Here is a 26,466-nt window from a genome sequence, read left to right on the forward strand (position 1 = left end):
ATTTATTTGGGTATAAGCTTTTGTGGGCTAAAACCTACTTCATTGGATGCATTGGAAAATACAGTAGGAAGATAGATAGATAGATATATACACACACACACACACACACAGACAACATAAAAAAATGGGTGTTGCCATACCAACTGTAACGAGACCAATTAATTAAGGTGGGCTATTATCAGCAGGAGAAAAAAAACCTTTTTGTCAACTGTTTGAAATGGGCCATCCTGATTATCACTATAAAAGTTTTTTTTTCTCCTGCTGATAATAGTCCACCTTAATTAATTGGTCTCGTTACAGTTGGTATGGCAACACCTATTTTTTTCATGTTCTTTGTGTGTGTGTGTGTATGTGTCTTCCCACTGTATTTTCCACTGCATGCGTCCGATGAAGTGGGTTTTAGCCCACGAAAGCTTATGCCCAAATAAATTTTAGTCTCCAAGGTGCCACAAGTACTCCTCGTTTTCTTTTAAGTCATCTAGCTCATCACTATATCGGTACAGGATTGTCTAGTTTCACTACTTTATTTAACAAAAGTGCAATAGACTAATGGAACAGCATACTCTGGTATGGAAGAGAATGTATTAAAGCATTGGTATGTCATTGTACTTCAGCTTGTCATATATTTTCCTATTCGCAATAGTGCTTCCTGTTTATAAGGCCATTAATAGGAGTCACTGTTTTATTATGTTAAACAGACAGTTCTGTTTTTCTTTGCACTTTGTTTTAAATAGTAGTTCAAGAACCCTCCTTTACCTCGCAGCTCTATGATTTTAGAGTCTTATTTTGACTCTCCTTTATCTTTACATTGTTACAGTGTGTCTGCCTATTAACACCAACAAAACATAGATCTCTTCTGTCATTTTCTTAGGATCATAGATTTTAAGGCCAGACCACCAGATTAGATAATCTGACCTGCTGTATATTATAGGCCACCAACACCCACACACTAAACCCAACAAATGAAATGAGACCAAAGTTTTACAGTCCCCAGAAGGCTCAACTATTATGCGCCACAGACAGAGAATGGGAGATTCTGAGGTGCACCAGAATCTGAGGCCGCTGCAGAGGCAGGGAAATGATTAAGGGAGATATACTGAGATAATCCTGTTGAATTGCTCATGTGTTCATTTGTCATGCCAAGATAACTAGAGTTCCCTCCGCTTTGACCTCCCAACGTTGCTCATATTCAAATTTCAATGTGGTCAGAAAACAGCAAGGTGCTTTCTGACTTGTATATGCAGATGTGATCACATCTCTTCTGATCTTGAGTGTCTCCTTGTCCGCTTCTGTATCCACTATAATATTACTTTTTTTTTTATAGCTGTGCTCCCATCGACTTCCCTGTTGTGATCTAATCTCTTGTCCCTGTACCCCATCTTGCTCCCTCTACTTTGCCAGCTCTGGCATCCTCTCAGTTCCTCTTCTGTGGTTGATTATTCCCTATTTCTTCACTGTCAGTCTTGAACTAATTGGCCTCTGTTATTGATTCCTTATTTCCTATTAAATCACAAGTCAAAACCTGCGCTTCTGTTCTACTACAGCCAATAAAATGTAAAGTAGGTCTCTGTATGGATATATATTCCAATTCTTCATGTCTCTGCTTGCGTATGCACCGTCTACTTTCAGATCTTATTGTAACAATTCCATTATTGTTTGCTGTGTTATCAGATAGTGTGTGTGTGTGTGTACATGAATAAATAAAACAATGCTTTACACAATTAAGCTGAATTTCTTGTTTGACTTTTCCTAAGTCAAACACGGTTCTATAGATAAAAATCTGAATCTCTCATTGCTAAATTGGTACACTAGTATGGATGTTTGCTCTATTAAAATGTTTATAACTATTTCTGTTAATTTTTAAGTGTTATTTTGCAGCTTTTAAATGGATTGATACAGTGAGGACACTTACTTTAAATGAACAAATGGTTGTGGAATGGGAAGCATCAGTTTCAGAAGTAAGCAGATATGTCATTGAATGGTATGAGGAATTGGAGACTGAGCCATTGGGTAGATCATGGCAATATATATTAAATACTACAAAGTGGACAGCTCAGAAAGGTAAGTTGACTATGCTTGCGTGAACTTATAATTTTCACATCTCCATCAGTTACTACTTAACCTAAATCTAGAATACAGATTTTCTGTTCAAGAAAATGTATTTTGTTTCTATGTTTAACATAGGCTGTGTGTTATACTGTAGTATCTTTCTCTGGGGTGTGGGCAACATACTCTTTTGTGTCTAGCAGAAGTATGGTGACACACAGACACAATTATTTTTCACTGCTTAGTAAGATAACAAGACTGAGTCACCGGCACATGACAGCAAACAGTGGACAAAATAGTTATCATGAAGCAGAAATGGATGTAGCCTTTGAACCTTTCCATTCAATATTTGTAGCAGCACCTATTTTGCATATAAATTGACTAATATAAACAAATAGAGACTTATAAATAATTTTAATTTTAAGTAATCTTTTGAAAAAATAAACAAAACATTGACATTACTAGCAAGTAGTTTAAAATAGCAACAAAAGCTTTAAATACAGATATTTAATAAAAATTCAACTTCTGTACTATTAGGGCCAATTACCAAATACATAGTTCTTTAGGTGTGATCAGGTGAGTGCGACAAGAAAATACAAAATTGAATGTCTTCCAGTTCTTGGGAAATGAAGACAGGTAGTTTTGGAGTAGAAATTTGTATTCTCGTTAAAGAGAAATGAACATATTTTTGAAGCTCTTTGGCAACACGTTGCAACAGGAAATTATTGAATATTAAAAAAATAATTGCACAAGTCAAGAACTACAATATGACACTGTGAGTATTCTATATAGGAAGATATGGTCCTTGCCTCACATACAGGGCTGGATTAACTACCTTGTGGGCCTGGGGCTATTAAATATTGTGGGGTCCCTGTGTAAAAGTCTTTTTCCTAATTTAAAACAAAATGATCACAATTATGGCATCAAGGCTATTAACGCTATACTAAACTTGCCTTTTAAATAACATAAAGCCATTCTGTGGTTACATTTCAGTCTTAATATGTAGAATATAGTTAACTTAATTAAAAATAGCCTACTCCTTACCTTAAAACAGCTGTTACATCAGTGTCTTTCTGGGAGTGAGTTTGGGTGCAGGAGGGGCTCCAGGCTGGGGCAGAGTGTTGCAGTGCAGGAGAGGGTGAGGGGTGCGGGCTCTGGGAGGGAGTTTGGTGCATGAAGGGGGTGCAGGTCTGGGAGGGAGTTTGGGTGCAGGAAGGGATTCTGAGCTGGGGCAGGGGGTTGGGGTGCAGGAGGAGGTGTGAGGTGCAAGCTCCAGCCAGGAGGTGCTTACCACAAGCGGCTCCCAGCCGGTGGCACAGCAGGGATCAGGCAGGCTGCCTGCCTGCGTGCCATGGCCCCACGCCGCTCCTGGAAGTGGCCGGCTGCTGGCACATCTCTGTGTTCCCCTGGGGGGAGGGGAAGAGTGTGTGTCTATGCACTGCCCACACCCGCAGGTTCCTCCCCCGCAGCTCCCGTTGGCTGGGAGCTGCAAAGACGGTGCTGTGAGTGGGGGCAGCGCGTGGAACCGCCTCCCGTCCGCCAGGTGCTGCAGAGATGTGCCAGCAGCCGGCCACTTCCAGGAACGGTGTGGGGGCCACGGAATGCACGCAGCCTGCCTGAGCTGTGCTGGGGCCCCCATTAGCCTGGGGCCCTGGGCTGCAGCACCTAAAGCCCCTGCATTAATCCAGCGCTGCTCACATATCTTAAATCTGGAAAATATGACAAGACAGACAAACAGTAATAGGCAGACAATAAGCAAGCAAAATATCAAAGCTGCAAATATTTTGTTAGTTTGAATTTTTTACTTCCTCTAAATCTCACCCATCCCACCTTTATCCCTGTGTCCAACTGTCAGCCAATGTATTACTAATCCAACATGCTGCCCTTCCACCCCCACAGAAATAGACTAGGCTTGGGAGGTGAATGGGAAAGTAGCACATCAGATGGTGCCTATGTTAGTTACTAAAAGTGTCTTGAGGTAGTCTTGAGGCAGTTCCAATTGACCTACCCTACTCGTCTTCCCCACCTCACCACATGGGAGTTCTAAAAAAATTTAGACTTCTACTCTGGGGTTCCCTAAAAGGCTTTTCCCATCGCTCTTCAGGCCTTGCTGGAACACTTGGGAATGTTAGAGGAAAAACAGGACACATTTTAGGATCAGAAGACCTATCTACAACTTTCATTTCATATGCTCTGACATTATATTGTGTTTTTAATGAGGTAAAGAAACATTTATAAAAGTGGAAGATTAATAAAGCTGCTTTGTAAAATAAATAAATAAATAAAATAAAAAATAAAAAGAAATCCATTGATGATAAGTTAACATTGAAAACACTGTATTAGGTTGAGTAGAGGCATTTGTTTTGAACTGCTTTCATAAATGCTGTGCTAATGTTCCTCCCATTCAATATGTTTGCTTGGCATAATCCTTTGATGCAATATTTTGTCTTCCTGTGATGATGATTCAGGATTCTCAGCATGAGAAGATTCTCTTTAAGCAGTTTTGAGTGTCTGTTTCCCCTTTTCCTTTCAGTAGGCTGGTAAACTGCTTTGGCAGTTTTGTTGCTGTCTGTATACTTGTCTCTGTTCTAAAGAAATTTAAAAATATTTTGATGGCTTTCAATTCAATAATACCAGGGAATTCCCACTGACTTCAGTCAGGCCGGGATTTCACCCCCAAAGTACAACTATTTAATCTAAGTGTCAAAATAACTTTAGGAAACAGAATCAAGAAGAATGAATTTCCGGACAGTCAAACTGAGAATAAAACTCACATTATTCTGTCAAATAGTAATTAATAAGACCCCATCCATCAAAATTCTTAAACATGCTTAACTTTAAGCATCTGAGTAGTCCCATTGACTATTCATATGCTTAAGGTTAAGCATGTACTGAAGAGGGAGGAGACTTTCAAAGGCATAAAGGTGCTCAACTCCCATTGACTTTCAAAACATTGAAAGTCAATAGGAGTTGGGCATCTAAGTATACTTGGAGCTTTTGAAAATCTCTCTGCTGGATCAAGGTCTTAGTGCAGATTCAACACTATAAAGTGAAGGACGACTAATTTTAAAAGACCTTATATTTTTTTCACAAACTTGTCTAATTGGGTTTGAGCTCATGCAACTTGTCATATGGTCCTTTTATAAAAAGAAATAACTACAAAAACATTTGCCTTATTTATTGAAATCTGTACATATAATTCTAAAATAATTTCTTATCTCTTGCAATTTTATACATCATGCTTATTGCAAGATTGTACTTTTAATGCACGTTAGGAGATGCACTTGAAAATGTATCCTTCTATGATTTAAGGGCAACATTTTTTAAATTGGGACCTAAAGTTTGGCTCCAAAGTTCATGTTTAGGTGCTTAAATGGCCTGATTTTCAAAAGTGAAATTGCAAATAGTGAAAATTACAAAGAGGTTAAAAAATAGAAGAAGGAAAGAGAAGTAGTAATATAGTACAAACTACTGCTACAGGGGGAAAATAAGACCAGAAGAAACAAACAAATATCATTATTGGTCCATCTGGTACACTGCTACTTAAAGCCATATGACATCATCCGATCCACATTAAAAATCTCAGAAGTTTCCTAGTGCATTAGGGGCGGCTTCAGAGTAGTTGAAGATCTGATGTGATCCTTCCCTTCAACAGAGGTGTATTTCATAATTTTGCTGAGCAGTTTCCCCAAACAATCATGGCTTGGTTATAGGTATATGTAATTCTCATAAAACATTAAACTGTATTATAGTATCGAGATTCAAAAACAACCAACATATGAAGGGGTAATCTTCCGTGTTAATGGCCGTCTTATCTGGAATAACTCATGCTCCTTATCTGCAGATACAGAAATTTGTCTGTCGAGTGTATATATTTGAGACAGTTTAAATCTTTCCCCAGTATTGTTCATACTGTGTGCAGTAGGTGAGAACTAAATCAATTTTTTTAAAACTACTACTTCACTGAAGTAGGTGCAAAAAGGGTCACAGAAATTCTTGCTAATCTTGCTGTACTTTTATTTTACATATATGGGAAGTATAGTGAAAAGAAAATTATCTGTTAAAATTATTTCTTAGTTTTTAATCCATTTCTTCATTGGTGGTAAACTGAAATTGGAAATCTCTTAATTGATCAGTGGGCCCTTTTCTGATTTCCATTATATAAAATTGCACAATTAAAAATAGCAAACTCTTTTCAGTAAACTAGTACTCCAGATTTCAAAAGCAAATGACAACACTGACTTGTCAGAGAAGCAGTTTGACCACAGTAGACTTGCCCACTCCAAATTCATTCCCGACTGACCGGTAGCAGTTAGGCGTTGCAAGCTTCCACAGGTCTATCGCCACTCACTTATCAACTGTCAGGGCAGCTCTCCACTTGGTATTCCTGCACTTCAGGGCAGAGGAAAGCAACTCACAAAGTTCAAGGAAAGTGGCATTACGCATGCGAAAGTTTTGCAGCCACTGTGAATCATCCCATATCTGCAACACTATGCGGTCCCACCAGTCTGTGCTTGTTTGCCAGGCCCAGAATCGGCATTCCACTATATCAGCCAGCCCCACTGCCACCAGGATGTCCCAATTGCCACAGCCCGTGCTTTCAGGAATGTGTGTGTCCATGTCTTCATCACAGTCATCCCCGTGCTGACATCTTTTAGCCTGGTTTTGCACATACTCCAGGATAATGCACGAGGCGTTTACCATGCTCACAACAGCAGCAGTGAGCTGAGTGGGCTCCGTGCTTGCCGTGGTATGGTGTTTGCACAGGTAAAACAGGAAAAAAGGCGCAAAATGATTGTCTGCCATTGCTTTCAGGGAGGGAGGGAGGAAGGGGCGACTGATGACATATACCCAAAACCACCTGCGACAATGTTTTTGCCCCATCAGGCACTGGGAGCTTAACCCAGAATTCCAATGGGCAGGAGAGACTGCGGGAACTGTGGGATAGCTACCCACGGTGCACTGCTCTGTAAGTCGATGCTAGCCACGGTATTGAGGACACATTCCACCAACTTAATGCGCTTAGTGGGGACGTACACAATCAACTGTATAAAATCAATTTCTAAAAATTGACTTCTATAAAATCGACCTAATTTCATACCCCAAGCGTAGCAATCCTCAGAACAAGAATCAAGACTCACTTAGCTTGTTTAACATTTGATTGACTGTTTTGTTTTGTGTTATTTTCTGTAATGGAAGCATTTAAAGGACTGTATAAACTAGTGTATGCAGGGTTGGCTTCTTACGCCTTCATAACATGTGGAAATCGTTTCTAACTGCAGCGCCATCCTTTCCCACAGCAAGCAATGACGGTTGGGTTTCACATTTAAAAGGAGGGGCTGCGGTTTTTGGGTGGATGTGTAGCACACACCTCCTCCCACCCCACCGCGTGGCTATTCTCTGGGATGATCCCTTCACCCCTCCCCCCACCGCATGGCTATTCTTCAGGATGATCCCTTTTAGCCAAGTGCAAACAACCCAACATGAACAGGGTCCTTTTACTGTTCCCTTACAAAAATTCCCATATTTCAACCAGGTGACCATGAATGATATCACTCTCCTGAGGCTAACACAGAAAGATAAAGACCGAATGTTGCTTGAATGCGACCAAAACCCAGGACCATTCGCTGCCATGCTTTGTGCTGCAATGATTCCAGACTACTTGATACTGGCTTGGCGTGGTAAAGTGTCTGATCGTGGAGGACAAAGTAAGGCAGCCCTCCCCAGAAACCTTCTGCAAAGGCTTTCAGAGTACCTCCAGGAGAGCTTCATGGAGATGTCCCTGGAGAATTCCCGCTCCATCCTCAGATACGTTAACAAACTTTTCCAGTAGCTGTTCTGGTCGCGAATGCATCCCGATTCTTCAGGGCAAATCAGACATTAAACACGATTGCTTTTAAACCCTGTACTGTTTAAAACTCACCAGAGTTGTGTTTTCCAGCTTCAGGGTTAGGGATCCCGCCTTGGGAGGGTATTGGCTCCAGGGTGATGAAAAGGTCCTGGCTGCCGGGGAGAACAGATTCACCGCTTGCCTGCTGCTCATTCTCCTCCTCCTCCTCCTCCTCCACAAAATCCTCCGCCCTGTGGCATGAGACTCCCCACTTGAAGGTGTCCACAGACAGTGGTGTGGTAGTGGTAGGGTCCCCCCCTAGAATGCCATGCAGCTGATCATCGAAGCGACATGTATGGGGCTCTGACCCGGAGCGACCATTTGCCTCCTTTGTCTCTTGGTAGGCTTGCCCGAGATCCTTAACTTTCGCGCGGCACTGCTGTGTGTCCCTGTTGTAGCCTCTCTCCACCAGGCCCTGTGCGATGTTTGGCATATACATTAGCATTTCTTCTTTTTGATTGGAGTTCGGCCTGCACAGATTCTTCTCCCCATACAGCAATCAGATCCAGTGTCTCCCTTTCGGTCCATGCTGGAGCTCGTTTGCGATTCTGGGGGAACTGCATGGTCACCTGTGCTGCTGAGCTCGCCATGCTGAGCAAACAGGAAATGAAATTCAAAATTTCCCGGGGCTTTTCCTGTGTACCTGGCTAGTGCATCGGAGTTGAAAGTGCTGTCCAGAGTGGTCACATTGGAGCACTCTGGGATACCTCCCGGAGGCCAATAATGTCGATTTGCGTCTGCACTACCCCAAATTCAACGCAGCAAGGTTGATTTTAGCTCTACTCCCCTTGCTGAGGAGGATTACAGAAGTCGATTTTAAGAGCCCTTTAGGTCGACGGAATGGTGTTGGTTGTGTAGACACATTCATTTTAAAATCAACCTAACATGGCTAAATTTGACCTAACCCCATAGGCATATGGGGCAGAACTGTGCATATGGCTGAAATACATAGAGCACAAGTCAGCCTGTGTATGCAAAGGTGGCTTAAAGCTCATCTTGGCATTGTCCTGATTCTGGTGCTACTCTGTGCAGTCACATCTCCCTGCACCATTTTAGCAGCATGAGACTGCTCTAATTTATGGTGGTCAGCGATGGATTCAATGAGCTGAAAAAGCAGTGGAGAATTGACATAGTTTGAGGGTCTGGCCATGTCCACTTTTCTCTGCTAAACTTGCCAAGGAGAGAGAGAGGCAGTGGCAACAGAACAAGAGCCTCTGCACTGGCTTTACACAACTGATGATAAATCATGGGGTGATCCTACTTAACTTGAATAAACTGGTTGTAGATTTAGATAAGATTAGGCTGGCAGTGTGGCTACACTAGACAATCTGGTCCAGTGTTTTCAAACATTAATTCCAGTGGTAAGTGTCTCCCAGTGAATTTCAACTGGCTGAATAGGGTTTGGGGCGGGAGATGCCCTCACACATAACTGGTTGCTAGACCTTTGGGGTTTGAACGATAATTGCCAAGAATTATACCTGGAAATAAGATGCCACTGTAGAGATTTCAGTTCAGGTGTCCTGATGTCAAGTTATTTACAAGATGAGCAGCTGCATTCTGCATAGCTGGAGCCAGCAGGAGCTCCCTTGTTACTTTTAAATGCTTTTATTACATCTTAAAGAATACTTCTTTTTGATAAGAAATAAACATAAAAAGATGGAAATCGTTTCGGAAAAAGAACAGAAGGATCATCAGCTACTCGATGTTCTCAGTCCTACCTCATAAACTTACAATAATTAGCCTTGTCAAATACAAGTGATGGTAAGATACTGTGAACATGTAAATTGCTACATAAGAAAAAGTATAATTATTCCTTAGTCAAAATATTTCTGGTGAAAAATAAGTCTGAACTCAAATGCTTTTAGAAAAGCTGCCAAATAAAGTCCATTCTATGTTTTCTCTCCATGCTTAAGTACAGCAATGGGTATAAAAGAGAATAAGCATAGATTGCACTCCTAAAAACTGAGGGAAAATACCAGTATGGAGCATTCCTAAATTCACCTAACACTAGCAGGAAAATACAACTTTATTTTCCTTATGTAAATCTTAAATGAAGGACATGTATCTGATAAATATTTTTTTTTCTTACAGGTGCCTTTAAACCTTTCAAATGCTATAATATCTCAGTGTATCCTCTCTATGGAAATAAAATAGGAACTCCACATTCCATACAAGCTTATGTTCAAGAAGGACGTATGTATATTAAACTATCAATACGGTCAAACCCTCTGTATTACTCTCTATCTTGTAATAGCATCTGTGTTATGTGCTTAAGACCTGTGTTACTAAGGGAAGGAAGTAGTGATTAGTGCATAGAACTGTGAGTTAGGATTCCTGGTTTTTATTTTCAGTTCAGGTATTGACTTGCCGTGTATTTCATGGAAAGTAATTTAATCTGTGTACCTCAGTTTTCCCATTTTGTGATATGAGTATAGAGCTTAATTTGCAGGGTTGTTGTAGGTTTGAGTAATGTTTGTAGAGCACTTTGAGAAAAGTGCTTTACAAACATTGTAGAAGAAAACTGCCACAAAATGTATTCAATTTGTTTTTATTATTGTAAATATGGGCCAAATCTTAAACATTGCAGTCTCATTTAGACGTAGTTTACGCTATTTTTCAAGGATGTAACTTACTGAATTTTTTTATATTCAATTTTACTTTTTCCAGTGGAAGGGTGATTTTGGTGTACAGACTAAAATGAGTAGTTTGAAAAGTTGGAGTTTTGCTCTGTTTTTACAGTGTAATGGAAAATATATGTTCCTGCTTATTAAGATTTGTTTAAATGGTAGAAAATCTTGCCGTTTCACATTGGGCGGAAATTGTGCATTGATTACTGTTTTTAGTAGAACTGTAATGTGAATTGGCTGAATTATACAGCTAATTGTAAGAACCAAGTTTGGTGGTAGATTCAAGATTTCAGGCTGTGGACTGGTGAAGCCTCCAGGGAACTGGGTACAGTACAATGATAATAGAGCATATAATTGTTAAGGAAACCTCGATGTATTGGCTTATTCATGAATGGACAGTTGCTGGTTCGTTTTGAATGCTATTTAGTTATAGTTAAGATGCTTTGGTGGTGGTGGTGGTTGATTTGAGAGAGGGACGAGATGTTATGCCTTTTGAGTGGACTGGAGCATACAGAGCTCTTGCTAAATAGTTTTTGAATTGTGCATATAGAGTTTTGATTACATAGGTAAGGAGGCTGATCTTGTGGATGGAGCGTTGAACTGGGACTTGGGAATCCTGGGTTCAATTCCCCACTTACAGACCTCCTGTGTGACTAGGGCAAGTCACTTAACCTGTCCTGTGCCTTGGTTTCCCATCTGTAAAATGGATGTAATAGTTTCCTAGCTCACAGGAGTGTTAAGGATAAAATCCTTTAGTGATTGTGAGGTGTTCAGATACATACCATCTCCACCACAGTAATTATCAAGAGAGAAGGTGCAAACATTACCCAAGTAGATGGCATCTCTGAAAAGATGAGAAAAGCTAGGAATAGTGTCTGATCTCTGATAAAGGGTATATTAGGTAAATAGTACCTGTCCCTTTATATCTCTGCTCTGTACGGATTAGTAAAGTTGTGCCATTTAAAATATTTTATGTACATTTATTACATTTCTGTATTTTTTGTAGGTCCATCAGTTGGTCCTGTGGCTAAAACAGACAATCTGGGGAAAAATGAGGCTATGATAAAATGGAAAAAGATTCCAAAAGATAAAAGAAATGGCTTTATTATTAACTATACAATATTTTATAAACCTGAAGGTGGAAAAGAATTAAGTAAGTAAAAGTTCTCCACTCTGTTACACCAGTGTGCTGACCCAGGATGTCTGTTACTTTATGAAGATATCAGCATACAATACCTGTTGCTAGTTAAAACACTAGAAAGTTTTGCCAGAGAGAATTTCACTCTTTGTAGGCTAAAGTGGTGACTGATCACTTTCCAGATAGTTATGTTTCAGGTGGGGGAGCAGCAGAGTTATCTATGATTTGTGTGCTTTGTCATGGTCACCAAAAGTGCTTTGCTGTTCTCTGTCATTCTCTTCGCAATTATATAATGCTAAGGGCTCAATTATGTAGAACCCAGGCCCAGAATATCTAAGAGTATGTCTACACAGTAAAAAACCAAAACAAACAAAAATGTGACAGATGTAGTCATGTTGCTTAATGCACTACTGGAAGGCATTCAGATACTATAGTGATGACTAAAGTTGTTTGAAATTTTCTCAACTAACATAGTTTATTTACCAAAAAACACAGTTTCAATTGACTGGAAACTATCAGTGAGTTTGACTCCACACGTTTTGGCTGGGATGAGGTTTTCAGGGCTGGCTTCAGATGGGTGTGTGTGTGTGTACACACACTTGTTTGGGATGTAGGAAATTGCCTGTCCTTCCTGCCTGTCTTGTAGATAGGTACTGCTGTATCCCACTGCTTTTTGTCATTCCATATTTCAGAAATGCTTGTTGTGTCAAGGTCCATTTCCATTGCTAGGCATTCTTTCTTATTTTTGCTTTAAGCTTCTCTCTTGGTCTGTAGGCATTTAAGGCATTCTAGCTTTTATTTAAAAAAAAAATAATCTCAAACCAGTGGGTCCTATTGGAACTTCATTTGCTTCTGGATGCCCAAATCACAGTAGGGGCCAATAGTACGCTTGCCAATATGTAAATGGAAGGAGGAAGTTGCAACTATTCCTATATGATGTAGACATCTCCACGCTTATTCTTGCTATCTTATTTCTTGTCTGGTTTTATGCAGTATGCTCTTTGCCATGCCATCTCTGAAGACCACTCAGCTTTCAAGATGATTCTTTTCAGAGTAGCAGCCGTGTTAGTCTGTATTCGCAAAAAGAAAAGGAGGACTTGTGGCACCTTAGAGACTAACCAATTTATTAGAGCATAAGCTTTCGTGAGCTACAGCTCACTTCCTCAGATGCATATCGTGGAGACTGCAGCAGGCTTTATATATACACAGAGAATATGAAACAATACCTATTCCCACCCCACTGTCCTGCTGGTAATAGCTTATCTAAAGTGATTTCCAGCACAAATCCAGGTTTTCTCACCCTCCACCCCCCCACACAAATTCACTCTCCTGCTGGTGATAGCCCATCCAAAGTGACAACTCTTTACACAATGTGCATGACAATCAAGCTGGGCTATTTCCTGCATAAATCCAGGTTCTCACATCCCCCCACCCCCATACACACACAAACTCACTCTCCTGCTGGAAATAGCTCATCCAAACTGACCACTCTTCAAGTTAAAATCCAAGTTAAACCAGAACATCTGGGGGGGGGGGGGTAGGAAAAAACAAGAGGAAACAGGCTACCTTGCATAATGACTTAGCCACTCCCAGTCTCTATTTAAGCCTAAATTAATAGTATCCAATTTGCAAATGAATTCCAATTCAGCAGTTTCTCGCTGGAGTCTGGATTTGAAGTTTTTTTGTAGTGGTGCTGGCTTCCGGTTTTCCCTGGAGGTACTCAACCCCCACTCAGCCACAGGCCTTGCCACCACTCCACCCCTTCCCCCAAGGCCTGCCCTGCCTTTTCCCCTGAGTGTGCCCCATTTCCACTCCTTCTCCTCCATCCCAGTGCCTCCTACCTGTCGCAGAAGAGCTGATCCACGGCCGGAAGAGGAGCTTGCCTGCCGTTGGGTGCTAAGCATCCACTAATTTTTTTGGAGCACCCTTGGAGTTGGCACCTCTGTCTCAGATCCTTAATTATTTAGACCTGGGGTTCTCATCTTGTGGGTGGTCCGGTGACAGACTGCAGAATCTCTCACAGAAACAATTAAATTGCAGGATTGTGAAAATTATACAACATAAAGTTTACCAAATATTTTAAAATCTTAGCTTCTTAACCGATTCACTTGTCCCTAACAACAATTTAATTCTGCATTTCTAATTAATGTTTAGACAGTGGATAGTCTAACAAAGAAAATTATACAAACTTGAACGATCATTATTTTGATAGTTCTTTAAGTTCTTCTCTGCAGTTCAGCCTGACCTGCCTTGTGTTAATGGGTCTAAATATTTTCAGCCCTACCATTTTTCTGTAATTCTGTGAGATCTCATAAATAAAACTTTTTTGGCTGTTTCACTGCTTGAATGGAAGACATCCAAGAAACACCTAGGTGTGGCATATAATGGTGGTATTAAGTATGTAGGGTGGACTGGACTGTGCTGTGCTGAACAAATGTGGGATGGTAACGCTGTCTTTTAGTTCAGACATAATACCAAGGTTCTACAGCTTGCAATAACAGAGATGCCATAGTACTTTTATTAAGGGTAAAATATTGGCTCTGGTTATTATATTTTACCTATCTAAACTCAATAGTGAATTTTCAGTTGGATATAGAATTATTCACTTTCTGTCCTGAACTGTGATGTTGTATTGTTATGCTCTGTTTAACAAAATTTCAGTGTTCCACACTGATGATCCCTTTGATTATATTTTATTTCAGCTTGTCTCTAAAGCATTTGGGGATCTTTCAGTGTGAACAGTGCTATATAAATGTAAAATTGTAATGGTTAACGCTTGCTTTTCTTTAATTTCTATATCTTTTTTTATTTATAATATCTTTGACTGAAAAGATGAAACTGTGAACTCTGATGTTCTGCAATACAGACTGAAATCTCTGCAAGCAAACACCCAGTATACTGCTCATGTCATGGCAGCCACCAAAGCTGGTGGAACCCATGGAAACAGGATAACCTTCAGCACTTTGAAATTCAGTAAGTAATTTTCAGTGTTAACTGTCATTGCTTTTCCAGTATTTTTGTGTAAGAGACAGAGTTTTTTGATTTAGGCATTTCTTAGGCCAATCCCAATCTACTCTGCCTCTGACTTTTTGAACAAAACAAAGAAAAATAAAAAAATAGTTTAAATTTAATTCAGCTCATTGGAAGACATTGTAAGCCAAATCTACAAAAGATTAAAAGTTTTAAAAACTAAGGTCCCAATACTGCAAGCAACAATACACAGGCAGACTGTTGTGCTCACATGAATCTCCGCTCTGCGCACATGCAGTAGTCTGCTTCTGTGCTGTTAATTAGAGGACTGGGACCTACTATGTCACCAGAAGGGGAAAATGTGTATCTTAGAAACTGGGCTCAAAATATTTATGCATTGTGATTGTCTTGTTGTCTTTTTTTTTTTTTTTTCCCCCTCCCCATATGGAACAACTCCCTGCTAACCAACCACATTTTCCTCTGAATTGAATTTGGCCAGTAGGATACTCAATACACACTGGTGGTTAATATAAAATCTTTTTCTTATTTTCTTACTGTCTATATTTGTATCTTTCTCCTAGGGAGATCATAGGATAGCTATGAATTGAAGTTAAAATTGTCATATCAAGATGTTAAATGGAAGAAACAATGAATGCCAACATTTCCTTATTTCTGCTGGCAGAACACTCTGAGACATGTCCCCTGTATCTGACTTTCTGTTCATTTTGTAGTGTGCGGGGGGGGGCGGGGGTGGCACTGGATCAGCTGCTGGAATAAAGCAGCAGCTAAAACTGTAAGCAGCTGTTCTGAGATCCTGGGAAAGGCCCATTACATAGTACTGTCTATAGCTCTGCAGTTGTGACTAGAGCTAGGCAAATCTTTTTTGGACAAATAGATTATTCACCAAAATATGGGTTTTTTTGGTTGACCCAAAACTTCTTCCCAGCTGAAAGCAATTGAATCAAATTTGAGAAGTTTTACAGGGCCAGCTTCAGTAAACTGTCAGGGTGAGGGTGTCTGTCCTTTAGTTCAGTAGTTAGAATGCTTGCTTGGGGTGGGAGACTCAGGTTTGAATCCCCACTCTGGAGCAGGGACTTGAACTCAGATCTCCCACATTCCAGGTGAGCAGTCTAACCGCAAAGCTAAAAGCTACTGGGTGTGTGGGGGGGTACTCTCTCCCTGATTCAGAGGAGGGGTTTAAATCCAAATCTCCTGCCTCCCAGATGATCACCAAGATATAGAGTCAGTCTCACTCTCTCTTTCTTTGGTCCTGTGAATATTAAAGTATTTATAACACGTGGAGCAGCTTCAACAGGAGATACTGAGAGCAACCAACTTCAGATTAGCATGTAGTCTGGTGGTTAGGATGCTCATGTAGGAGTGGGCAATGCTGAGTTTAAGTTACTGCTACAGCAAGGAGAATCAAATTTGGATCTCCAACATCCAGGCAAGTGTCCTAACTACTGGACTAAACATTATGAGTAATGGATATGCCCAGAGACAGTTTGCTGAAGCTACCTAGACTTCTCCGGTTTGATGACAGATTTTGAACATTTGTAGGAAATGAACCAAATAATTATTTTCTGGTTTTGTTTGTGGCTTGATACCAACTTGATACTGGCTGCCAACTAGACATCGAGCATCTCCCGTCAACATAGCGTAGTGCGGACCCTCCGGTAAGTAGATCTAAGTATGTCGACTTCAGCTACGTTATTCACATAGCTGAAGTTGCATAACTTAGATCGATCTCCCCCGTAGTATAGATAAGGCCTGAGCATGTGTTGTACAGTGGCAGACAGTACCTTAGTCAGTTGGTCAAGGATGTGACAACCAGCGCCTTTATAACTTGTGCTACTAAGATGGCTTTAATTATATAGTCTAAAAGTGAAAATTTGCTCTGTAGTGTAATATACTAAGAAATGTTTCAATGCTTGTTCTTTCTCTAAAGGTGAAGAAGACTTTATTTTTATAACATTACCGTTTGGATTTTGTATGCTCTTATTATTAATCCTTGGCATAACCTGTACTCTAAAAAAACACACGTGAGTAAATTTTTCTGTGCTTGTTAAAGGTGAAAATAATGCATTTTAACACACAAAAGGTTAGTATTTTTATTTAAAGACAATGCTGGCTTGTTAAAGACTCAAATCTGTATGGAGATAAGAAAATGTCCTGATTTGCTAAAATTAAACAAATAGACATATGTTTAGAATTATTGTGACTGCAGCCAATAGATGTATTTCGTCACTAGTGTTTGTTTTTGCAACTATATCTCTCACTCACACTCACCCTATATTTAAAGACCATGTAGGTTGCAAAGTCAGACAATCAAAAGTTAGGAAATGTCAGAACTAAGATTGTCTGCGCAACCTTAAGTTCAGTAGTTAGAATGCTTGCTTGGAGTGTGGGAAACTCAGGTTTGAATCCCCATTCTGGAACAGCATGTGCTGGGTCATCATCGAAGACTGCCATAACACGAAATATATGGCAGAATGTGGATAAAACCACAGAGCAGGAGATATACAATTCTCCTCCAAGGAGTGCAGTCACAAATTTAATTAATGCCTTATTTTTTAATGAATGTCATCGGGATCGGCCAGAATAGCATTACTGATTAACGAAGCCATACCAGAGCCAGCCAGGACAGAGTGGCACACCCATGCCACCACTGTTTTTTATATCAACAAGGGGAATGAGATTGATCGCCTCTGCATATAAAGCAGCAAATCTCTGAAACTGGTGCATCAGTCCCCTGATCCTCCTGTCTGCAGTCTATCTTCCTGGAATGCAGAAGGTAGTCACAGACTCACTCATCAGACGCTCTATCAACTTGTCAGGTAGGAACTTCACAGCTCAGTGGGTATATGACATGTTCACATGATGAGGGACCCCGACCAGAGACCTATTCACTTCCCAGATGAAAAGCAAATGCACCACATACTGCTCCTGGGGAGCTCTCGGCCATTGTTCCTAGGGCAATGCTCTCCTGATCAGACCAACTCAACTACGCCTTTCCTCCACGACCACTCTTGCCTGGAGTGCTGCACAAGAGCTGATGAGACAGAACAATGGACATTCTGGTCGCCCCCTGCTGGACCAGACAATTCTGATTTCCCAATCTCCTCCACATGTCATCCTGCCCTCAATTCTCATCCTGAACTTCCCCAATCTGCTGACTAGAGTGACAAGATGTCCCGATTTTATAGGGACAGTCCTGATATTTGGGGCTTTTTCTTGTATAGGAATCTATTACGCCCCCATCCCGTCCTGATTTTTGACACTTTCTATCTAGTCACCCTGCTGCTGATCCAGTACAATGGCGAGATCAGGCATCAGTCCACATGCGCTCCACCTCAGTGCGTGATACTTGGATGGGCATCTGCTTTACAATGGTTGTGTTCTTCGGCTGTACAAGATATTTTCTCCAGCAGCAGGAAGAATTCCGCTGGACAATGTTTCCAAGCCAGGTGGAGATGTTTCTTGTCTTGGGCACAACAGTGGGAATTACCTTCATCCTGGATTACATTCTGTCTTTAAAGTCATCAGGTTTCGCCATCAGCTCTTTGAGAGTCCTCTTACTGGCAATTAGTGTGTTCCACCCTCCAATGGAAGGTTGCTCTGTCTTTACATGCCCACTAACTGCTAGGTTTTGGAGAGGCCATTAGCAATCAGGAGGTCCTCTAGACTGTTTATTGCAGTAGCGGAGTGACTTAGGGTACAGGTCATCACCATACAGAGAATCTCCAAATGGATTTCTGATTGCATTAAACTCTGCTACCTACTATTGGGCCTCCATCTCCCTCCCTCCCCCCCCCCAGGGTGTGGGCTCACACCATGAGAACGCAGGCTTCAATCCTGGCCTCCCTTCAGACATACGTAGGGCAGCCACGTGGAGTTCGGTACACACCTTTGCAGCACACTACACCTTGGTGCAGGACTCAATGGCAGATGAATCCTTAGGCACAGCAGTTCTCTGCAAGATCATTCCATCCTCATCCTCGCACCCTTCTCCCACTTAAGTACTGCTTGTTAATCACCCTCCGTTAACATAAGAGAGTCTCCCTACTGTCATATTTGGTGCCTGTCCCAGCCTTGGCCTGGAGCGGAATTACAAGGAAAGTGTGGCTTTGCACCTGAAGTCCTGGGCTGGAACATGCTCAGTTGCTCTGTGAGAATAGTGCATGCACAGTCTGGTCACATGTAGATGCTGTGAGGTGTGGTGCCTCCTCACTGATGACAAAATCTTTGGAGACTTTAGCTACTAAACCATTAGAAGTCTTTACTGAGCATGTGCAAACTGATTTTTTTTTTTAAAGGGTTACAATTTGGCCAAATTTGGGCAGATTTTCATGCGAAGAGCAAAAAACATATCCCTGACGTAAAGGCTACCCCTGGCCAAATTTCCAGTCCCTGCTCCAAAGCATAGGATTCCTAGAACTTCACAAAGAAATGGTCCTAAGACTTTTTAACACTGCAAAACAACATATTTTCCCCTAACTTATTGTCAGAAAAGACTGAGCTGTTTAGGCTGAAATTTAAAAATCTGCTGAAGGCAGACATCTGATGTGGAAAATTTCAGCCCCCAAATGTTAAAATTTGGTAAAGTTATAGTGATTGAAAACAGGGTCTTATAATAGGAAGCTTCGAGTAGTGTTGGTACGTAGCATTGCCAGCTCCACCCATAGTACCCACCGTAACATGGAGCTTATATAGCCTCAACATCGTTGTAGTCTCTTGTCTTTTATATTTGTGTGTGTGTCTCTCTCTCTCTCAATATGTTTATGAAAAACTAGGCCCCAAGCCTGCAAAAATCTAAGTACTTGCATAACTTTACTCATATGTGTAGTCCATAGGTTTCAAAGGGACTACTTATGTGAGTAAAGTTATGCACACATGTAAATAATTGTGAGTTCAAGGATATAATTGGTACGGGCAGCAATTCTGTTTGTCTTTAAAGCATTCACAAAGCTAATTTTAATTACTAATGTTTATTAAAGTGGTTTATGCACTTTTTAATATATAAATACATGAATTGGCTCTGCCCTATTTTGGCTGGGAGCTCCTACTGTTCAGGTTGTGTTCCCATGTAAATTCTAATTTTAAATTTTTTTCTGACTGCTACAGAATGCTGAGTATTGATTTGGAGACAGTGTCCTGAGTGCAGTCAATCTTTTCTGTGAAATAGGCTGATAATTATGTTACAGTTTAAAAAAAACAAAGAGCATATTTTTGCTGTCGAGTTAACTCGAATGTCACCCACATGCACAAACCGTTCACTCGAGTTGGCTTGCCTCTCGGGGGTATTGGTAAGGCTATGATTTTGGCATGGGTATTTTTAATAAAAGGTATGAAGAGGACATGGGCAATAAACAATAAATCACAGAAACGTACACACAGTAATGCAGTTTTCACTACATCAATACAATTGCCTGGGGCCCCACGCCACGGGGCACCCTGTGAAGCTAAGTTAAGGGCGGTGGGGCTCAGGCTTCAGCTGAAGTCGAAGCCTGAGCCCTGCCACCTGGGCCTGAAGCCAAAGCCCAAGTCCTGCCACAGAATCCGTGACAAGAATTGTAGCCTCAGGTATTGGATTCAGCTCAAGTCAGCACAACTCATCAGCTGCTAATAAAACCACAGTGAGGAGTTCCTGTATTGTTTTGCACTGCGACTGTTCTCACTTGAGCTAGATTAACTCAAGAGGAGTTAAGTTAACTTTACAATGAGGACATACTCTAAAAAATAACCCAGACACTCTTCATTCTAAGCCTAATTTAGGCATGTCATAATAAAGACTTGGCTTATGTAGCTTGAATAGTTACAATTGCAGCTTTATTTTCTGTATTTAATGGTAAACATTGGTTTAAACCAAAAACTCAGGTTCCAGGTAACACATTGGTATTGCTTTTAAACAGTTTTTCTCTAGCCCATGAGAATTGACTTGAGAGAAAGCAGTTCCCCTTATTATAATAATTAGATAATGAATACAGAGAAAGGACTTCCCTTGACAAATGTTCACCATTCACATTTTCTGTATTTAATCCTTTCATGTACTGGTACAGTATTCCTATGGCATTCATCATGTCAGTCATCTAATTCCTACATCAAAAGGCCAAATCTCCTTTCTGAATTGCAGGTTGAAAAAGGTTTGCTGGCCTGATATACCAGATCCTGCAGAGAGCATTGCTGTGGAGTGGCCTACTGATGTGCTTAAGGTAACATCAGATTGCTGTTAAGAAAAACAAATATGTGATGTGGGTAAATGTGAGTAAATTTTCTGATAAACAATTGAAGCATGATGGACTAGATTAATTAAATCAGTGATGATTATAATGATGCTCTCTCAGGGATGAATTTGACCAAACGTAACCTTCTTTTATAGATACCTCCATAGGCACCTATATTTACTACTTTCTAATATAGCATGATAAGTTGTACTCCTGTAGTTCATTTTCCCCAACTTGTCTTGCATGAGATGAGTTTCTGCCTGTGATGGGACCTATGTTCCAGATGCTCATCTGTCTGCCCAGTTAAGTGGGCAGTCATCTCTAAAGTAATTCGCCCATTCTCATTAGATTACAACATATCTTAAGAGTTTACATCCTAAAATATGAGTCAGAGTACCATGTTTAAAATTATAGCATTTATTACCCTTTTTAATAGACAAAATTCATACAGAATAAGTGTAAACAAAACCATATTACTAAAACTGTCAGATGTTTATACTTTTGTGAAGTTTTGTTGCAGAGAAAGATAAAAGATAAACTTAACAAAAACTGACAAACACTCATGAAGAATGTTCTAGCCTGACCCATCACAGGAGATGACAGGTATGCAGAAGTCTGTATGCCTGTCTCTGAGAGGGTCTGAGAGTGCTTCTCTGTCACCCTTAGTTCTTAGTGTTTAATTTCCCAGGCCCCCTCTCAGCTTTCCTGTGGAGGAGGAAGATCAAGGTTCTTCTCTGAGTGCCTGTCGTGTATTTTTCTTTTGGTGCACATGTGCTTGAGATTGGAATCTTTTGGCCAACAGTGTCCTTTGAGCTGTGTCTGTGCCCTGCTTATCCTCAGGCCCCACCTTCCCCACCCAATGGTATAAAGAGCAGAGTGAGTCCAACTGACCTGTTCCTCCTTAGTGCCTATCATATTATCGTATCATATCTTCAGTTTTGCCACTGGATCCATTTTCATTTATTTGCATAGTATTTACTGAAATCTAATAGAGTTGGACAGATGTCACTAAAAGCGTAATTTAAAGACAATGGGGTTGCAGGTATAACTCAGGGAAAATTTTGCCTGTAGAATTTACTGGTCATCATATGCAAAATGAAAATACTCTAGCGTGATTCCTGGCACAGTTTGAGTTTACAGGGCTTGTCAGTTAGAAAACAGTCATTTTACTAGTAAACTGAGAAAATTTGATATGGAATCATTGAGACAATAAATGTGGAGCTTCACACTGCCATTTTCATAGTCACTTTTCGGAAAACTGTATTTCAAGAGAAATGCATATCAAGGTTTCATTAACTGGCTTCTTAAACATACAGACTTGAACAGAGCTGAAGTGTGTGTGTGTGTGTGTGTGGGGGGGGGTGTTCTTTTAAAAGATCTTTCTAATGTATCTTCCTTTGTACTGATGTAAGTTTCAAGGGTCTCTTTTTTTTTTTTTTTTAACTGACAGAATAATTCGCCTCTGAAGAAAGTACAATCTGAGGATGGGACAGTAGATCCTGAAGGCATCTGTGTTTTGGAATCATGCTTTCTTGCTGAAGACCATACTGCATTATTAGTAAAGAGTCATGAGAACTATGATTCTAAACATACAAATGTTTGTAAAAAGGACATAGGTAATGGAAATAAAAATATTTTTTATGGTGAAGAATATGAAGTTGTAAAACCACTATCACCATCAATTCCATATATAGTTACAGAACAAGACCAGAGGAGTCAAATGCTGCTTTCAGCTTTGATCCCTACCAGGAGAATCCAACATCAGCATCTAGAAATATCAAAAGAGGGCTTATGTAAGTCCTTGCATTCTTCAGTCGAGAATTCCAAAGAGAATGAAAAGGAGGAAATTCTAGAATGCACAGATTTCAAAGAAGAAACTAAAATCAATCCATATCTGAAAAATTCTGTAATACAAGGGAATTTCTAATTTCTGTGAATTTGCCAGAATACAATAAGGAAGCCAAAAACCAGTTGCTTGTCTTAGCCCCTTTCCAGCGAAACACTCTAAGGCAACCACATGTGACACTGGACATCCTTTGAACAGACCACAGCTGATCAGTACATATCTGCAAAGTCATTTTGAGGTATTGTACTGTCCAGCTGGTCTCCTGCTTTCTCCTGGAGGGAGTGTTGCCTTCCATACATACATGCATTCAAGTTCTCTTGGCATTACTTACTTGACTGAAAATTCCTAGTTTGTTTGAACCACTTTGAAGGAATTCATGCATTTCATCATCTGTTAATTTTGACTTCATATTATTCTGTTTAACAGACAGAGAAATATGTGCCAGTAGTAAGGCAAAGGAAGCACACTTAATTCTTCTTATCCCTTCCCTTCCAGTTTACTAAAACAAATTTATTTTTACCGTGACAGCATCCATCAGTGCAAGCAGGATGCTGATTTCCTTCTTGACAGTCTCTTCCTGAAGCTGGCTGTTGCTAAGGCAGTGCATGCTTACTCAAACACAGCCAGGATCTTCAAATCCCTTCCTTTCTTCTTTCTTAAAGTTACAAGATATAGAACTTCTCTCTTCCCATTCTTCCTTCCCTTAACTTTTTTTTTCAGTTCTGTTTGTAGTGTTCCTGCTATTTGTCAAATAATTGGAGGCTTCACTGTTCATCTTGCCACTTCAATCGTCTGGTTTGAATGTTCTGTTTCCTGTTTGTGTCTGACAAGATTTTATCTGTGGCCATAGATTTTACTGGATTCTCTGTCATGCTCCTGTTTCCTTTTCTGTTGGTTTTATCTTCTGTATTTTACTCTGTTTTTCATTTCTCCTGTTTGTTTGTCACTCATTGTCACTCCATGTGCCCCATCCTATCATCTTACTCCTTTTGTCACTGTAGTTCTCTCCTGGCCCTCCAGCTGCTTCTCCAGTTGATGCATTGACTTCCTTAACTGAAATGGCTTAATTGAACACAGCCTCTTGTGTAGAAAAGAGCACTGAATCTATATTCAACGCAGTATTTCTCCTCTAATTAAAGGAAAATGCTTAATCGAACTGAGTAGTCAAAGGAGTCCCTGGAAGATTATCACATTAAACCTAGACTTTCTGGAAATTACACTTGGAAATCCTAGAATCTTCTTTGAGTATGCCATCTTTAGAAATGTCTAGGCAAGTAGGACTCAGTCCTGAACTCAATTTTGCACTATATAACTTCATTGAGTTCAGTAGTGTTACTCTTGAAATGAGATCAGAATCAGTCCCATAGAGAATTCTGATAATTTGATGATTTGCAAAAACATTAAAAAATGACCCATCTCAGTTGCTTAATACCCAGATATGCACACTTGTAAGTGGATACTTCAGCACTTAATTCCAATTTCCCTTTGGTTTCTACTGCTTGTTTTTCTACCATCCCCATCTTCCTGTTCTTTGGGATGATTCTGTATGCACTCTGGTGATGTCTCAAATACTATTATTCAGGTTAGGAAGGTCGGTTAATTGTGATTAACTGAGATACAATATCTAACAGTTCTCAACCCCATGAACTGGAGGGAGTTAGTGGCAGATTTCATTTGTGATGGCTCGTTGACTCTAGACTTCCCTCAGCCTCTGCCCCTTGGTCCGATTTATTGACATCCCAAGACATGCTGCAAGGCCTACCTGTCTTTCCAGGCTTTCCCTGAGCAGGTTACTCAAACTGGTCTCAGTGAAATGTTTGAAGGGAAAGAATTTTTTTTGGATGGGTTGCAAATGTTGGAAATAATTCACCTGAATTTTTAAAATGTTTTTATTGTAATATGCCAAGTGTATTAGATGTTTTTGACAAATCAAAGTAAGCAAACCTATTGAGCATGGAAGAGGGAAACTCTTGTGGTTACACCAGAGGCACATTAAAAATCAAGAGAAAAATGTTCATAAGGGGACTGGTTCTTTATAGACCTGAAAAATGGAATCAAAAAGTCAGTTAGAATAAAGGCCAAGCCGCCTTCTGTATTTATATAGATCCAATCACACTGACAGAGCTCAGTAAAAACTATTAAAAGTTAAAATGACAGGTGTTCAAGTCCCCATTCATGGTTTGGGTAGCCAGGCCTAATGAGATACGTGGCTTGTCCATTGATTATTTTCAAGATATTATTAACCATTTTTATTTTCTTTGCATTTTATCCCAATAGCACAACGAAGGTGACTGAGGGTATGTCTACACTGCGGCTAAGTGTGTTCCTCCCAGCCCCCATGGACAGACAGATGTGTGCTAGATCTCCTTGAGCTATCAGGCTAAAAATAGCTGTGTGGATGTAGCGGCATGGGCTAGCTACCTGAGTAAAGATCCAAGCAGTTGGGTGGGCTTATACTCGGGTGGCTGTCCTGTGCGGCAATGTCCACACTGCTATTTTTAGCATGCTAGCTCAAGCAGAGCTAGAGTGTGTGTCTCTACCTGGGCTGGGAGGCATGCTTCCAGCTGCAGTGTAGATAAATTCTAAATGGTGTCAGGGACTGATAATGGGCTATAAAGCCATTAATTTTGAAATCAGTGAATTGAATGTAGCCCACAGAAATTGTTACAATGTGAAAAGGGTTGGGAGACCAATGTGAAATGAATTGTTGGGCTGCTGGCTACCAGAATTTGCATTAATTGGTATCCTAAGACTAGGACTCCTAGGCACTACAGTAATCATCATCATCATCCTTGCTGGCATTCTTCATCTGGGATACTGAATGTGCATGGAGAGTCAACTTAATCCTCTTACTCTTAGGGATGATCCCTCCAAATCAGAGCTGAGGCTGCTTATTGAGACTGTGGGAAAGTGTGCATTGCCTGTTGTGTATAATTAATGGATACTAACATTTACTATTTAAAAAAACTTTGAAAACATATTCCTGCAAACACCAAATTGCCTAGAACTTTGCTCAAACTTATTCAGTGTGAATGCAGAGATTGTCTCCTGGGCCATCTTCCCTCCCATTGACCATCAAATAATATCATTGTGGCATCTGTATCAATTGTTTACATGGGGAAGTGATATGAGGGAGGTATTAATGCAATTTAGCTGCTGGAAATAAGGCGACATAAACATGTGACCAGCTTTCTGAAGACCACCAGTAAGTGCTTCACAGATCAGCATTGGTTCATGGACCAGTTACAGAAAGTGGTCTAAAACGTAGGACACTCTACACTATAATCTTTATTAAATACTGGACTGCATGCATAAATGCATGTACTGCATGAACAAGACCAGTAATCTGTAATCTTTTCCATACAGTCAAATACTTGTGTATAAAAAAGCCAAGTGATTGCAGTCACACAACTGTCATATCTAATGCACTATTTTAATCAGATGTTTCCATTTATTTTTGAATGTATCTGCTCTGTATCAGTTATTTAAAAAATAAATCAGTAAGAGTTTTAAGGTAGTAGTGGGGTTTTTGTGTTTGGTAGGTTGTTTTTACTGCTCGAGCATGTGAATACACACCCTTAAATTTTCTAAGCAATGAGAAGTGAGGAAGGATGGGTTTTGGTGAGAAAGGCATAGGACTGGGAATTAGGACTGGCTCTGTTCCCCTTTCTGTGTAATCTTGGATGACAGGTTTCAGAGTAACAGCCGTGTTAGTCTGTATTCGC

General features: G+C 40.3%; 1 protein-coding gene across 1 annotated transcript in view; it reads left to right on the forward strand.

The window, feature by feature from the left end:
- Nucleotides 1-26,164, forward strand: part of IL31RA (interleukin 31 receptor A) — a 66,894-nt gene extending 40,730 nt beyond the window's left edge. The window contains 8 exon segments of the mRNA XM_084629141.1: nucleotides 1,879-2,061; nucleotides 10,028-10,129; nucleotides 11,570-11,716; nucleotides 14,534-14,674; nucleotides 16,620-16,713; nucleotides 20,805-20,883; nucleotides 22,346-22,802; nucleotides 22,805-26,164. Of these exon segments, the coding sequence (XP_084485267.1) occupies nucleotides 1,879-2,061; nucleotides 10,028-10,129; nucleotides 11,570-11,716; nucleotides 14,534-14,674; nucleotides 16,620-16,713; nucleotides 20,805-20,883; nucleotides 22,346-22,802; nucleotides 22,805-22,935 (1,334 nt within the window). The 3' untranslated portion in view covers nucleotides 22,936-26,164.
- Nucleotides 26,165-26,466: the final 302 nt, after the last annotated feature.

The sequence above is a fragment of the Lepidochelys olivacea genome (assembly GCF_965140295.1).
Source record: "Lepidochelys olivacea isolate rLepOli2 genome assembly, chromosome: 5".
Taxonomy (NCBI): Eukaryota; Metazoa; Chordata; order Testudines; family Cheloniidae; genus Lepidochelys; species Lepidochelys olivacea.